The sequence below is a fragment of the Rhodamnia argentea genome, chromosome 4, assembly GCF_020921035.1.
Source record: "Rhodamnia argentea isolate NSW1041297 chromosome 4, ASM2092103v1, whole genome shotgun sequence".
NCBI lineage: Eukaryota > Viridiplantae > Streptophyta > Magnoliopsida > Myrtales > Myrtaceae > Rhodamnia > Rhodamnia argentea.
Genome location: NC_063153.1, coordinates 25,967,919 through 25,983,372, shown reverse-complemented (window position 1 = coordinate 25,983,372; position 15,454 = coordinate 25,967,919). Strand labels below are relative to the sequence as shown.

The window sequence follows — 15,454 nt, the reverse complement described above, 5'->3', positions numbered from 1 at the left end:
GTCGGAAACTATCAAAGTGATGAGTCGGGATATGATCAAGTTGGATCGATTCGATGACAACAACTTTTCACGATGGAAGGGCAAAGTGACGTTTACGCTTCAGACTTTGAAGATATCATATATCTTGAAATCGAATTTGCCACCTATTGAAGAGTTGTGATAAGCTTCAAGAGTTGCCAAAGGTTCTCTCAAGTTTGAACTGTCTATGTGTTCAATCGACATCATTGCGGTTAGTTCCGGATCTCGGTAATCTCACGAATCTAGTGGGATTGCATCTGTCTATCGACTTTGACCGAGGATATGCCCGGGCATCAAATCCAATGCAAACTCTTCAATTGCAATCGGTTGGAAAGCTATTTGAGCCGACGAAGTTGAGCTGGGGCCTTTCGGGGGTTCCCTTGCCGTCGGCGGAGTTGGGTTGCCGTCCTCGACTTAGAGAACTCACTTCTTCTAGCATGGATAGTTTCAACTCATAAGTTGTTGGACCAAAACTTTCCAACTTGAAATATCTATCAAAATTGTGTCTTTTTGGCTCTTCATTGAGGGAAATTCAACTCTATGGGCTTGAAATATTGAGAGATTTGGCTGTGGAAGGATGCAAATTTCTCAAGGGATTGTCAATTATTTCATCAAGCATGAGAAAAATGAGTGTTTGGAATTGCCCAAAGCTACTTGAAATTCGATTCCGCGATGCGATGGAATCATCGGAGGAACTTCGAGTGGCATGGTGCAGTCCATTTGGAGGGTTGTGTGGCTTATCAAACTTTGAAGAAGCTGATGTCTGTACATATCCAAATGTGCCACAGGCTACGAGCTGTTGAGGGCCTTGAAGAATCGACGCTTCTGAATGTTTTGGTCGTAGATGGGGTGTGGATCGTTGGAAAGGTGGATTGATGTATCCAACTCAGAGATACCAAATGAATGCTTGGATAAATGTTTGGGATTGCGCGAAATTGCCATGTACTAATGAGGATTTCATCAGTTGTGGAGATTACAGAGAGATGATCCTTGAGAGGATGAGAAAGACATTCAACGAGGTGCGCCTTCCTTCTACCCTTCGCTTACATATTTTACCACAAGTCTATGAATTATTTTTTGGTCCATTGTCAATGTAACAAAAGAAAAAAAAATCGTCAATTTTATAGTCGAGACACGTGCGGTATGAATTAGTTATGTAATTTGAATTCTTCCACCTGTCAACCATCTAATGGTGAGTACGTAAACCATCTCTTACATTGACGAACTAAAGATCCTTTGTATAAACATGAAGACCATCCCGTCAATATTTCACCAACCAAAGATGAAACTCTCGTGCCCGCACGCGAAAGTATAAGCTCAATTGCTCCTGGTTGTTCGAATAAAATCTCTCTTAAAACAACTACGCCTTTACTGCTCTGAACTTCGCAGTCCTTCGCAGTGGCCGATTGCAGACAACTCAGCACAGGTGGCTGACAATATTAAACGAGGAAAAGCAAGGAAGTCCAAAAATTATGAAAAGCACATAAGCAAAGTCAAATACATCAAACGCCATAAATGCATTTGAAGGACAATGGTGGCCTTCTTTTTCTTGTTTCCTCCTTAGTAGCTCTGCTTCGCTTCGTTAAATGCAATAATTCTTCTTATCTTCGTTCCTATTCATGCGCATGCTGGCATTTAACGAGGCCTTCTAATAGACTTCTTCGTTCTTGGGTTCATGCAGCCCATCATGAATCTCGCCTGCTAGATTTCCTTTTTGTCTTCGCAGAAGAATTGTCAACACGACAGTCAACAATTCTATCCTTGACATAGCTCAAATTTTCTATTTCGTTTTTTAATTAGTAATCCTCAGGAGGAGCAGGAGGTTGATGAATGGGGGAAGCAGCAGCAGCCGCTTGAGAAAAAAAAAGACAGACTCCCAGTCTCGCTCTTCAGCGTGTGAGAGGGTGCGAGCGATGTCGTTTTGGAGGATCCTGATATGGCGCTAACGGATCGAAGGAAAGAGAAAAAAGAGAGGACAGACTGGCGGGTAAAGAAGTGGACGGCTTGTCGTTTTGTTGGTGCTTGTGTCAAGTCGAAAGGTTAGATCCTTCCTTCCTTCCGCTTTTTATTTTAATAGACTAAGCTAAAATGGACCAATTAAATTAATAAAAACTGAAAATTTCGTGCATTTTAGTTCGGTTCGGATTTCACAGAAATGACCTTTCAATTTTTTAGGAACTGACGAAACATGAAAGTTTCCGTGTCTCTTTCTTTCCCCCTATAAAATTCAAATTCATGAGCTGAGTGAATGAAATTCATGTTCAAGTATGCAGGGATTAATTCTTTGCATCAAAACCTCAAGCAGACACTCGGAAGATCGTGGAGAAGAACAAGAACCTCAAGCGCAAGGACAATCTGAGGAGGATTGTCGTCGAGAGTTTATAGGAGATATGTTTATGTTTCTCGCTCGGCTCCGATGCGACGAAATAAGCTTATGTTCTCTCGGATTTTTGCGGTTTCGGTCTCCGACGAGTGCTGTTTTAGATGGCTGAGCGAACATTGTTTGGTTCTTTGTTTTCGGATTCTCACAAGTTCTCGTTCCATCTTGGAGAATTATTGTGGTCTCACCGATTTTCCAATCGATTAGCCAACTCGTCCCCGTAATCGAGTTGGTTCTTCTTCGATAGCGTGCTTAGCTTCAATTTGTGGCTTGTCTCTAGTCGAATGTGTTGTTTATGGTTCCATTGTGATATTGGATTGGGTCTCAAGGTATCAATCAGCATGACTTTGAGTTCTCTAGCTGGGCCCAAGTTAGTAACCTAATTAAGTGAGGCAATTCTTTATTACATATTCTGCTACTCTAGCTACCTTGCTTTGATGGCCACTGCAGCTTCATTGATAGCATCCGAGAATCATCAAAAGGAAATGGCCTAGTAGATCTATAGAAACAATTGGCATCTGACATCTTTGATTCCAGATTTGTCAAAAAATTTATCAACACCGATGAAGGGATAGATAGCATAAGGAGGAGAGCTGGGTCTAAAAAAGCTCTCATTATCCTAGACGATCTAGACAAGAAAGAACAGCTTAAGAAACTAGTGGAGGGGCGTCACACTTTTGGTTCAGGGAGTACGATTTTCATTACAGCAAGGGATAAACGAATTCTAGATGAAGAGGAGGGAATGTTACCTTATGAAGTAACGCAAATGAATCATGATGAAGTGCTAGAGCTTTTTAGTTTGCACGCCTTTAACAGTGTCTCTCCTCCCGATGCTTATCAGAGTCTCCCGAGAAGTTGTATCTACAACTGGGGAACTCCCATTGGCTCTTGAAGTCATAGGTTTCTATATTCATCACCAAAACGAGGAAATATGGAAAGAAATGCTGAAAAGGTTGAAGAAAGTACCTCATGATGAGGTCCGGGATAAATTGAAGATAAGTTACGACACATTACGAGATGTGGAAAAAGAAATTTTTCTCGATATCGTATGCTTCTTCATAAGTGAAGAGAAATCACAAGCAACCTATTTCTGGGATGCTTGCGATCTATACCCACATAGCTCATTGAAAAAACTTGTTGATTTGTGTCTAATTAAAATTGTGCGAGGTGATGTTATATGGATGCATGACTAGCTAAGAGACCTTAAAAGGGATATCGTTCGCCAAGAATGTACTGGGAATTTGACACGGTGTAGTATGTTGTGGAATGACGAAGAAGTTACGAAAGTAGTAAGGTCAAAAGAGGTAAATTAAAAGTAGGATCCATACATTACCAATTGTACAACTATTTTCCTACTTCCCATTCAAAAGTTTCCTTTTAGATGTATGAGTGACAAATCTAATGTTTGCAAGCTCATACTCATTGATGGTTTCTATTGGCAGAGAAAGGATAAAGTTCAAGCACTCAATCTAGTTCAACATCATTGGGATCCCATCAGCATCGTGGATAAAGAACTTGAGAGGATGCCTAATTTGAAATTCCTCAAGTTAAGAGGAGGGATTTTTGTTGGAGACGTCAAAAATTATCTCCTGGAGCTTAGATGGCTTTCTTGGGATTCTCCTCTACATTGTCAAGAACTTTCGGATGACAAATACACCAAAAACTAGGCCATATGAAACATTTTGAAGGTGTGAATTGTATACTTTTGTTCTCTCAGCATAGTATTTTCTCTTCCTCTCTGATAATACTTCAACGACTTTTACAGATAGCAAACAAATTGAACGTTCTTTCTCTCTCATGATGTGATGGATTGAACGGACTCCAAACTTTTCTGGATGCCCGAGTTTGGAGATATTGTCTCTTTATGCCTGTCTAAACTTGCAAGAAGATGACTACTCCATTGGGAAGCTAAAAGGTCTTACTCACTTGGACATTATTCGGTGTGACAGTCTTCAAAATTTGCTTGAAGATATTGGAGGACTGGTGAATCTGAAGCACTTCTCTATCGAACAATGCCACAGAACGGAGAGACTTCCATACTCTATCGAGAAATTAGCATCATTGGACATTTCACTTATTGGGTCTATCAAGCGCGCTAATTACAAGTTTACCAGATTCTATTGGAGAGCTCATGCAACTAGAGTTTCTTTCACTCAAAGAATGTTGAAATTTGGAGGAGCTTCCATAATCAATGGGCAACTTGACATCATTACAAGTGTTGGATCTCTCATGGACAAAAATTGTCGAGTTACCTAATTCGATAGAAAATCTCAAGCAATTGAAGGTGATGAGGATGGATAATTGTCTTGAGCTTCAAGAGTTGCCAAAGCTTCCCTCAAGTTTGAACTGTCTATATTTGAATCGGCGTCATTGCGGTTAGTTCCGGATCGAATCTAGTGGGACTGCATTTGTCTTAGGGCTTTATCATGGAACCACCTCGGGCATCAAAACCAATGCAAAATCTTCAATTGCAATGGGTTGGAAAGTTATCTAAGCTGGAGGAGTTGACATGGGGCTTTTGAAATGTCCTCGCACTGTCAACGGAGTTGGGTTGTTTATCTCAACTTAGAGAACTCACTTTATCTTGCATTGATACTTCCAACTTAGTAGTTGTTCAACCACCATTTTCCAACTTGAAAAACTTGTCAAGATTATGGCTTCATCGCTGTCCACCGAGGGAAATTCAACTGGATGGGCTCGAACTATTGAGAGATTTGGATGTGAGTGGATGCAAGTTTCTCAAGAGATTGTCAATCATTTCATCAAGCTTGAGGAAGCTCCATCAAATGAAAGTTTCAGATTGCCTAAAGCTCATTGAAATTCGATTTCTCAATATAGTGAAATCATTGGAGGAGCTTTGGGGGGAAGGCTGCAATTCCATAGTCACGCCCCGATCTTCGAGCACGTGGCATCCCCGCCAACTCATCCTTCAAGTCATAAAGGATAGCGTCTCGGGCATGCTACCCACTTTCGATACTTAACTACGTATGCGAAAACGTATAATACTCATAGAAAATAATATAGGATAGGGATAGACCAGTAGAAATCGCATCAATTCAAAAACACAAATTCTTTTACAGACACGTCTTAGGCTAGCTAAGATAACACGCTAATCAGCCCCATATTTCGAGGCGGGGTAGGATCAACCTCGTATCTACTCCGAATAAGGCTACATCACCATCGTCCTCATCGGCTTTTCAAAGAATTACTAGCTCCATTACTTAGAAACCGAAAATGGTTTAACAACAATGGGGTGAGAAATAAATCTCGGTGAGTCAACGCCTAAGCCCGGTTAGGGCATTGATTCACTCAAAACCCCTACTAAGTAGTCATAGAATTATAGTATAAATTTTTTAGTCACATGCGAGCTTATCTGCCGGAAGCCACATGCAATATAATGTAAAACATGACGTGATAGTCATATCAATCAATTCACGGGCTAGACATCACATCAATCGGCCCAGAATGTCTTATCAATCAATCGCATACCTCAATACAGATATCTCAATCACACGCAACTCATCCACCAAATTACCACACAAGATGCAATGATAACTCGGATATGTGCGAATATGTGCCTCCGTTATTCCGCTCAATCCGTCCCATACCAAATTTCATATTCAAGATGCACACACACTCGCCCATGAACAAGTCACGGTTGCATACGGTTCAATTATTAATGACCGTTTGGCATTGCACACTAGGCGGTTGGTACATAGTACACTAAACAGTTGGTGCTCTACTAGCGGGACCATGCTTCGTCCTTTACTTTCGGCTACGGCATCCGATAGTCCACGTGATTCTGATTGACACGGCACAAAACTACCAAGAATCCTTGTAAGGGCTTTGGTCCGTCACAAGTTGCGATCGGCATCTGCTCAATCCGATGACACGGAAATGCGTGCATCTAACAAGTCGTGAAATTCCAATCGATACGGCACGACATTGTCGGGGAAGATCCATTATATAATTATTCAAACACACTTGGCAATCCATCAATTCATAATTTTATTTTTAGCTATATGTTCACACGATATGTTCGTGACTCGGCCCAAGGCCGTTTTCATGCCAATACATGCAATTGATGCTAGATATGGTCATACGAATGCACAAAATTATCCACTCAACTCTGCGTGCACAACGAGGCGATTATCCCTCAAATCGAACATCCAATCAATCAACGGATAATCAGTCCATTCAATAAGACAATCGATTCAAGCAAGGCCAAGCATCTTCATAAGAGAATTCAACCCAATCTCGCTTATTTAGGCTCAATTCATACATCAATTCATTATTAACCAATCCAACTCGTTAATCGAACGTTCGTTAGTCCTTAACTTATTGCTCGCTTGTATCAAGCAATAACAATAATTCAATCAATCAATCTAATTCAATTAGCCACAGAATCCTAGTTAACCAGGCTAGCCTAACCAATTAGGATCATTGAACCTAAACCAAGTTTCTAACCTAAATTGGCCCTAATGGAACTACCTAAACACCTAATAATCTAATTAAGCTAATCCAAACGTAATTAGTGACCTAACCAAGGATTAGAGATTGACTCATAGCCAATTAGATGAGGCAGGCGCGACGACGATCCTAAAAAATCCTTTAGACACAAGCTTGGACTCAATCGGATCACGAGCTCCAATTCTCGAACAATTTGGCGCAATTCCTCTACCAACTTGGCCCACGGACTCGGTACAAGGCCCAGGAATAGTGGCACATGAGCTGGGCCACAGGCTCGGCACACTCAGTACATGGGCCCGGACACATGAGCTCTCGATCCAGGACATAGCCCAGGCCAAAATAGGCTACGACCCACGAAATTGGCCCGCGAATAAGGCAACTCGTATCAGAACAGGGCAGGCGTGTCGGTGGTGATTGTAGCGGCTGCCCTCGGTGGCTTGAGGGGTTCCGCGACCTGACAAAGTTGTATGACTGGCAGAGGAAAGGCTGGTGGTCGGAGTGAAGGTCGTTGGTAGATCACGATCGCTGGAACAACGGCGGAACTGATACAGAAGCAGGCGCGGGAGGAAAATAAGGGAATAGAGGCAGGGGAAGACTGGTCAGGGTTGTTCCACGGAGTTTTAGGAGATTGGATGGAGGCGTCGGGGCAGGTGGACCCCGGTTAGGGTGTAAGGTGACTCGAGGTGGCTGAAGATGATGGCTGGAGGCGGCTGGAGTAGCAAACAGGGCACGAGCAGTAGCAATACCAGAAACAAGGCAGGTCGGTGTAGGCAGAAAAGATTCGACGCTCCAGGGCTATTTTGATGCCTGACGGTGGCTGGCGATGGTCGAGGGTGGTAGCTGGAGGTTGGTGTAAGGCTAAGGTGGTGGCTGAGGCGTTGGTGGTTGGGAGCCATTGCAGCAGTAGAAATTCGGGCAAAGCAGCAGCAGCAGTAGACGCAAAACAGGAGACTCCGGCTGTAGGGCTGTCTTGCGGCTGTTCTGGGCTGCTGCAATAACGACGGCGGTGGTGGTGATGGTCTTGAGTGGCGGATGGAATGGTGGCTAATGACTGGAGGTGATGGCGGTGGCTGTGGTCGCACGAATTGAAGGTAGAAGAAGAAAAGAAGAGAAGGAAGAAGAAAAAGAAGAGGCGGCAGAGGAGAGAGAGAGAGAGAGAGAGAGAGAGAGAGAGAGGCCAGCATATTTGACTTGGGGGTCTTAGGGATAGATTAGGTCCCACCTTCATCAATGCCCTTATCTTGTAGTTCATAAATCCTAGGGGCATTTTCGTAATTTCTAACTTTGGCTAGGGTATTTTGGTAATTTTGCAATCGAGGGTAATTCGAACATCCGGCTATCCGACGGAGGGTAATTTAGTCTAATCTCGAGCCGGTTTGATCAAAACGAAGCTCGAGCGCTAGAATTCTAATTCTAAGGCGCGACGACTAAATGATCGAAACCTAAACTATTTTGATGGTCACCTTAAGAAATATCCAAATATCGTCACTTAATTCCTTAAAATCCAATATTTCGTGACGAACTGATATTCCAATATCAAACCCTTTATTGAATTCATATATCTTTCAATGGTAAAACATCCAAGGGGTCACACCATAGGAGGGTTGTGTGGTTTATCAAACTCGAAGAAGCTAAAGACTTTGCGGATCAACTGGCGTGGTGACGTGGTGAGCTAAGGGTTGTTGAGGGCCTTGAAGAATTTGTGCTTTTGCAGCTTTTGCTTATTCGCGAGTGTCGATTGTTGGAAAAGTGGATTGATGTATCCAACTCAAGGATTCCAAATGAATGCTATATATTAGTAGGGTATTCCGCGAGAATAAGTAGATATGTCAGTACTTGTGGGGCTTGCAGAGAGATGATTCTTCACAGGATGACGAAGACATTCAACAAGGTGCACCTTCCTTTCTACTCTTGATAAACGCATATAGGAGGCACAACATTTCGTCATTTTCGCTTATTTAGTTTTATGTTTTTTCACTTTTTTCCCTTTCCCATGGCTCACCCTATTTTTTTTTCCTTTTTCTCTTGTTTGTGGAGTGTTTGCAAGTTATCTGGTGTCATTTATTGGAAAGGTTTACCGATCTATCCCACACGATGATACGTACCAGATGAGTTCAACTTACAAAATCTGCGTTTCCCTTGTTCCATCTACCCCCATGTATAGTTCTCTCTCTCTCTCTCTCTCTCACACACACACACGCACACACACACACACACTTATTATGGACATTTCATGCACAAATAAAGCTCTTTGCTGCACCTAAAATAAGATTCATCAACGTGGGCTCGCCGACATGCTGGTGTAAGAACGTGGATCGCACCTTTGCTTGTTAGTGGGGATGGTAACTCACTAATGGGTCGTCTAACCCCCTTGACAGTAGTCATTGCAACTACGGATCAATTATGTCATGCAAGTGATGGTAAACTCGCACATGTTAATCTGAAGCAATGGTCGATTCTGTCATGCCCGGTGATTGTGCTGTCATACACTTGTGTGTGACTGGCTTTGCCCTTCGGGTTCACGAATGCTTGTGAAGCAAACAACAGTAATGTTTGGACTTGACAGCATGCTGATTAGATCATACTTGCATTTTAGTGTCCTCCAATATAGGTAGAAGACTGATTCATCTTTTACTGTTCTAGGAGGATGAAATGAACAAAGATTTGGAAGATTCGGCGAAGGAGAACGACAGCATTGATTGTTCAGATTCGGAAGATTCGGCGAACGAGAACGACAGCGGCAGTTGCTCCATATGCATGTTAGAATGTATCTGGAAGCCCTTATGGCATATTCAAGTGAAAGTCTGCAGATTTTTCAGAAGCAGACGGAAGATAGCTTACTCGAAAATGCAGGAAAATGCAGACGTGGAGTCAGGATAAACTGAATGGATCTCTATGCATTATGGTCAAGGGTATGAAAGCTAAATCGATTGCTCCAAGAGAATACTTGCACTCTTCTTGGGATACTCAAGTGCACTGGGGACGAAGGACAAGTTTCCCGGAAACAGGAAAGCAGTTTGCATATGAAATCTACTCTGCTTTGAGGATTTGCTAACTCTCCATTCGTTTAAGTCATTCCCTTGGTGAAAATCAGATTGCTCGCCGCATGGAAGCAACGTCAAGATCTTCGACAGCTCAGATAATAGTTTCCAATGCATATGATACATTTTTCTCAGTGTGCGCAACTATGCAAATCCGGGACCGGGGCTGCGTTAGTCAATGTCTTTGTATCGGTGGCACTAGCAGGTGACTCGTTAGCTATTAGTAGCTGTGATTAATTTGGCAATGAGTTCGCCTGAATCTTTGTGTCAGATGTCACCTTTTTTATTTATGCAGTTAACAGAATTGACAATGAAACGACGCAATTCTGTAACTAAATTTGGTTGTCCAGTACTCAAAAGTCAGTTTCTGTCAGTATTATGTATTGGGTGGTCATACTGAGCAAGCTACCAGTTCTGTCTGGCCGGGTAAATGAATGATTCCTCCCAAAATTTCTCAAAGAACTGAAGAGTGCAAAAAACCAAAAGGAGTGTTAGTTTTTGGGGAAGCGTAAATTGATATTTGGTGAGGGTGTATTGTTTTGGCTATTTACGGCAAGGAGGCAAGATTAGTAGATAAGGAAACACTTTTTTATTGAGTGGAAAATAACTACAAGGGTTTTGGGTGTTTGACTAGTTCTTTTCTCTTTTTTTTCTATACTTACAAGAGCACTATCAAGCCCATTTATAGGCAGATTTCACCGACATTGCCATCAACATACGGTGAATACATGCCGCACGTGTCTTTATTGCTAACCATGTACACTTTGACTTGTCAACCAAGATTTTTCTACATACTCTAGATTATTCTATACTACTCCTCTGCCATATGAGGACTAGATATTTTAGGATTTTTCTGGATTTTTTTGGTAAATGGATCAATTCTTAACACTCCCCCTTGATCCATTTACTTGATACTCCAAGCATACTTCGGAGGGCCTCGAACCTTGCTGGCGGTAGTGCTTTAGTAAATATGTACGCAACTTGATCTTCGGTCTTGCAATATTTGATCTCGATTTCTCCGTTATTTTGCACTTCTCGAATGAAATGATATTTGACGTCAATATGTTTTGTTTTTCCATGGAAGACTGGATTTTTCGATATAGCGATCGCGGACTTCTTGTCACAAAATATTGGAGTCGATTCCGTCTGTTTTTCTCCAATATCTTCTAGAATTCTTCGAATCCATATTGCTTGACTGGTAGTTGTAGCAGCGGCGACGTATTCAACTTCTGCAGTAGACTGTGCCACAGAGTCTTGTTTTTTGGATGCCCATGAAAATATTCCAAAGCCCAATGTGAATGCATAGCCAGTAGTGCTCCTCCTATCATCGGTTGATCCTGCCCAATCACCGTCGGTGTACCCTATGAGTTTAGCTGTTGCACTTGACTGATACCAAATGCCGTGATCTGTTGTTCCTCGTAAGTATCTTAGAATTCTTTTGGCAGCTCTAAAGTGAATCTGACTTGGACCCTGCATGAACCGTGATAGTAGACTCGTCGCGTATATAATGTGCGGTCGTGTGGCAGTGAGATACAATAGACTGCCAATTAGACTTCTATAGAGTGAGGCATCAGCCTTTTTTTCTCCGTCTTTCTTTAGTAGTTTTTCATTTGTCACAAGCGGTGTTGTAACCGCTTGGCAATAATCCATCTTAAATTTCTTCAGGAGGTTCTTCGCATATTTCTTTTGTGAAATGAAAATCCCTTTATTTTGACCGACTTCAATGCCGAGGAAGTAGTGCATCAAGCCCAAGTCCGTCATCTCGAAAGTCTTCATCATTTCTTCTTTGAATTCTTGAATCATTTTTTCATTATTTCTTGTGTATATGAGATCATCTACATAGAGAGAGACAATGAGAATGTCGGACTTACCTTGGGTCTTGATGTAGAGAGTTGGTTCGCTCATGCTCCTCCCGAATCCTTGCTTGGTAAAATATTCATCGATTCTGCTATACCACGCTCGTGGTGCTTGCTTTAACCCGTAGAGGGCCTTTTTGAGCTTCAAAACTTTTTCTTCTTGGTCTTTAACGACAAAGCCTTGTGGTTGTTCCACATAAATCTCTTCTTGAAGATATCCATTTAGGAATGCTGATTTCACATCTAATTGATGGATCTTCCTTTCTTTTTGTGCTGCTAGTGCTATAAGAGCACGAATAGTATCAAGACGAGCAACGGGAGCGAAAGTTTCAGTATAGTCGATACCTGGTTGTTGCAAAAATCCTTTTGCCACGAGCCTCGCCTTATGCTTCCGGATCGATCCATCCGCATCGAGCTTCATCTTGTAGACCCACTTAACGCCAATGATTTCTTTGTCTTCGGGGCGATTGATGAGCTCCCATGTTTTGTTTTTCTCGATCATTTTGATCTCTTTCTCCATGGCTTTTATCCAAACTTCTTCTTTGGATGCCTCTTCATAGTTTTCTGGTTCTAAGGCAGCAAAGTTACATGTGTCATAGATTTTTCTAAGCGTTTTTACCCTTAGTATTGGAGACTACGGAGTAGATTCTCCTTCTATTGCTCTCGGAGAGGATGGGGGTGTTAAGCCATGAGTAGTGGAGTCTGATGCTTTGCCTCCTTCTTGTGCTATTGATTCCTCACGAACAGGTGGCATGTCGGGCAAGGTGACATACTTCTTTTCGATCTTCTCATTCTCCCAATTCCAAGCAGCATTCTCGTCAAACTTGACGTCTCGACTAATTATGAGTTTCTTAGTTCTTAGATTGTAGACGCGATACCCTTTTGATTGGTCATTGTAGCCAAGGAATATTCCCTTTTCGGTCTTTTCATCTAGCTTGCTCCTTTTACGAGTAGGGATGTGGACGTAGCATATGCAGCCAAACACTTTAAGATGTTTCGCTGAAGGCTTCCATCCGCTTCATGCTTCAACTGGAGTTTTGTTTTGAACAGCTCTAGTTGGACATCTGTTTAAGATATATCTTGCCGTATAGATGCTTACGCCCGAGAATGAGTTTGGAAGGCCTTTTTCCTTTAGCATAGACCTTGCCATCTCCATGACAGTTCTATTCTTTCTTTCTACTACTCTATTTTGCTCCGGTGCATAGCCCACAGTTAGTTGACGATGAACTCCTTCATCTTCATAGAACTTGTTGAACTCCCTTGAGTTATATTCCGTGCCTCTGTCTCTCCTTAGGACTTTGATCTTGCGGCTACTTTGATTTTCGACGTGGTTCTTGAATTTCCTAAAAATAGAGAAAACCTCGGATCTTTCTCGAAGAAAGTAGAACCACGTCATTCTTGTGTAGTCATCAATGAATAGGATAAAATATTTATTTTGACTGGCTGTAGGAGTTCTCATTGGACCACAAACGTCCGTATGGACTAGTTCCAATGGCTTTTTAGCTCTCCATACGCCTCTAGATGAGGACTACCTTTGTTGTTTTCCAAGGAGACAGCCTTCACAAACATCTGAAATTTCCGATATGGCTGGAAAATCTCTCACCATATTTTTCTGATGAAGAATTTTCAACCCGGCAAAGTTGAAGTGGCCAAATCTTTGATGCCATAGCCATGATTCATCAAGTTGAGCTTTCATGGCCATATCTCTAACATAGTTCCATCGAATAGGAAAATTTCTATTTTCCATCTTAACAGAGGCAATAATATTTTTGTATTTGTCGTAGATAATGCAGGCATCTCCATTAAAGTATAGAGAATACCCACATTGTATCATTTGGCCCACGCTAAGCAAATTTTGTGCAAGACTAGGCACCAGATATACATCATGAATATATTTTGGGCCTTTATTTGTTTCAACGGCGATAGTGCCTCTTCCTTTCACATCGACTAATACGCCGTTGCCCAATTTTATTTGGTTTTTCACCGATGTATCAATATCGGTGAATATAGATTCATCCCCCGTCATATGATTGCTACACCCACTATCAATATACCACGTATCATTTTTCTTATCATTTGTCGCTTGGCTAGCATAAAATGTGTTGTCTTTTCTTTCCTTTTCTTCAGCATAGTTAGCACGAGAATTTATTTTCAAGCGACAAACTTTTTCTACGTGGCCATATCTTTTACAAAATCGGCATTGTGGTTTATTTTTAAACCAACAATCTTTCTCCAAATGATTATTTTTCTTGCAAATACCACATGGTGGATATTTCTCCTTTTGTGAAATATCTCCCCCTCTTTTATTTTTCCACGAGCTTTTTCCACCATTTTTAAATTGATGAGACCGTATGTATATTTTGGACTAAAAGGCACTTTCAACTGAATCTTCATCTTCTGCCATCAGTCTTTTCTCATGTGCCTCTAGAGAGACAATCAATTCACTTATTGAAAGGGTCGACAAGTCCTTAGTTGCTTCTATCGTTGTGACAATTGGATTGTATTTTTGGGTAAGTGAAACTAATATTTTCTCTACGACCCTTTGATCAGTAATTCCATCTCCATAAGCTCTCATTTGATTAACTAGTTCCTTTAGTTTTCCACAGTATTCTTGAACGGTCTCATTTACTTTCATTTTAGAATTCTCAAAATCTCTCCTTAGAGTCTGAAGCCGAATAGTACGTACCTTATCCGATCCTTCAAATTCTTCTCGTAGTATTTCCCAAGCTTTCTTTGCCGTATTTGCTCCAATTATTCTCGGAAAAACTATTTCCGAGAGCGCTTGTTGAATAACGCATAACGCCCTTGCATCCTTTTGTAATTGATCCTTCGGAACTGTTGCACCTTCTTGCGGAACCTCGTAGCCTTTCTCCACGATGTCCCATAAATCTTGGGCCATCAAAAACGTAGTCATTTTGATGCTCCAGTAGTCGTAGTTGTTCCCATCAAAAATGGGAATTGGAAATGAGGATGACGCAACGTTGGCCATGTACACTTTGACTTGTCAACCAAGATTTTTCTACATACTCTAGATTATTCTATACTACTCCTCTGCCGTATGAGGACTAGATATTTTAGGATTTTTCTGGATTTTTCTGGTAAATGGATCAATTCTTAACAAGGAGAAATAAAGACAAAGTAAGCAGAAGTAGGCGATATTGGGATGTCCCAAATGGTGATCATTAAATCAACCTTGCACGAGCTCCTCCAAAATCTGTCAAGATTAAAAATTAGTGTTTCCTGTGGCAATGATTGCAAACTCGGCAAAACTGGTGGTAGAAGAGACTAATTAGATGATTTCTGCAAGCAATTCTAATTTCGTCTAGGATGAGGTTGTAGAGGCAGAAGCAAGGGCAGAGACTACTGATTATGTCATCTCAATTCTCAAGAGTCTGATATTGAGCATCCACATGAGTTTATGCAGTGTGTGTTAGCATTGTCCATTCAACAACGAGCTGTTCTTGCAGGTGTGGCTGGCGGTACTGTTGAACGTTTGCCGCCATGTTCCGATCGCGAGACTTGGACTACGTTGGACTAGCACTGTCTTTCAGAAGCTGAATTGGGAAAGAGGTTTCTGAACAATCATGACAAGTCACCCATAAGTTGATCACAATGCAGCGAGGCTCGGATCGAAGCTACATTCATCGAGTCAGGCAAACCATTATAATCTGATCCTATTTTTAGCTGGT

General features: G+C 41.7%; 1 protein-coding gene across 1 annotated transcript; it reads right to left on the bottom strand.

Annotated features, from left to right (window-relative positions):
* Positions 1 to 14,130: 14,130 nt before the first annotated feature.
* Positions 14,131 to 14,754, bottom strand: LOC115729991. Its single transcript, XM_030660626.1, has one exon. The coding sequence runs from the start codon at positions 14,752 to 14,754 to the stop codon at positions 14,131 to 14,133; it is 624 nt and encodes a 207-aa protein (XP_030516486.1).
* Between the last annotated feature and the right edge of the window lie 700 nt (positions 14,755 to 15,454).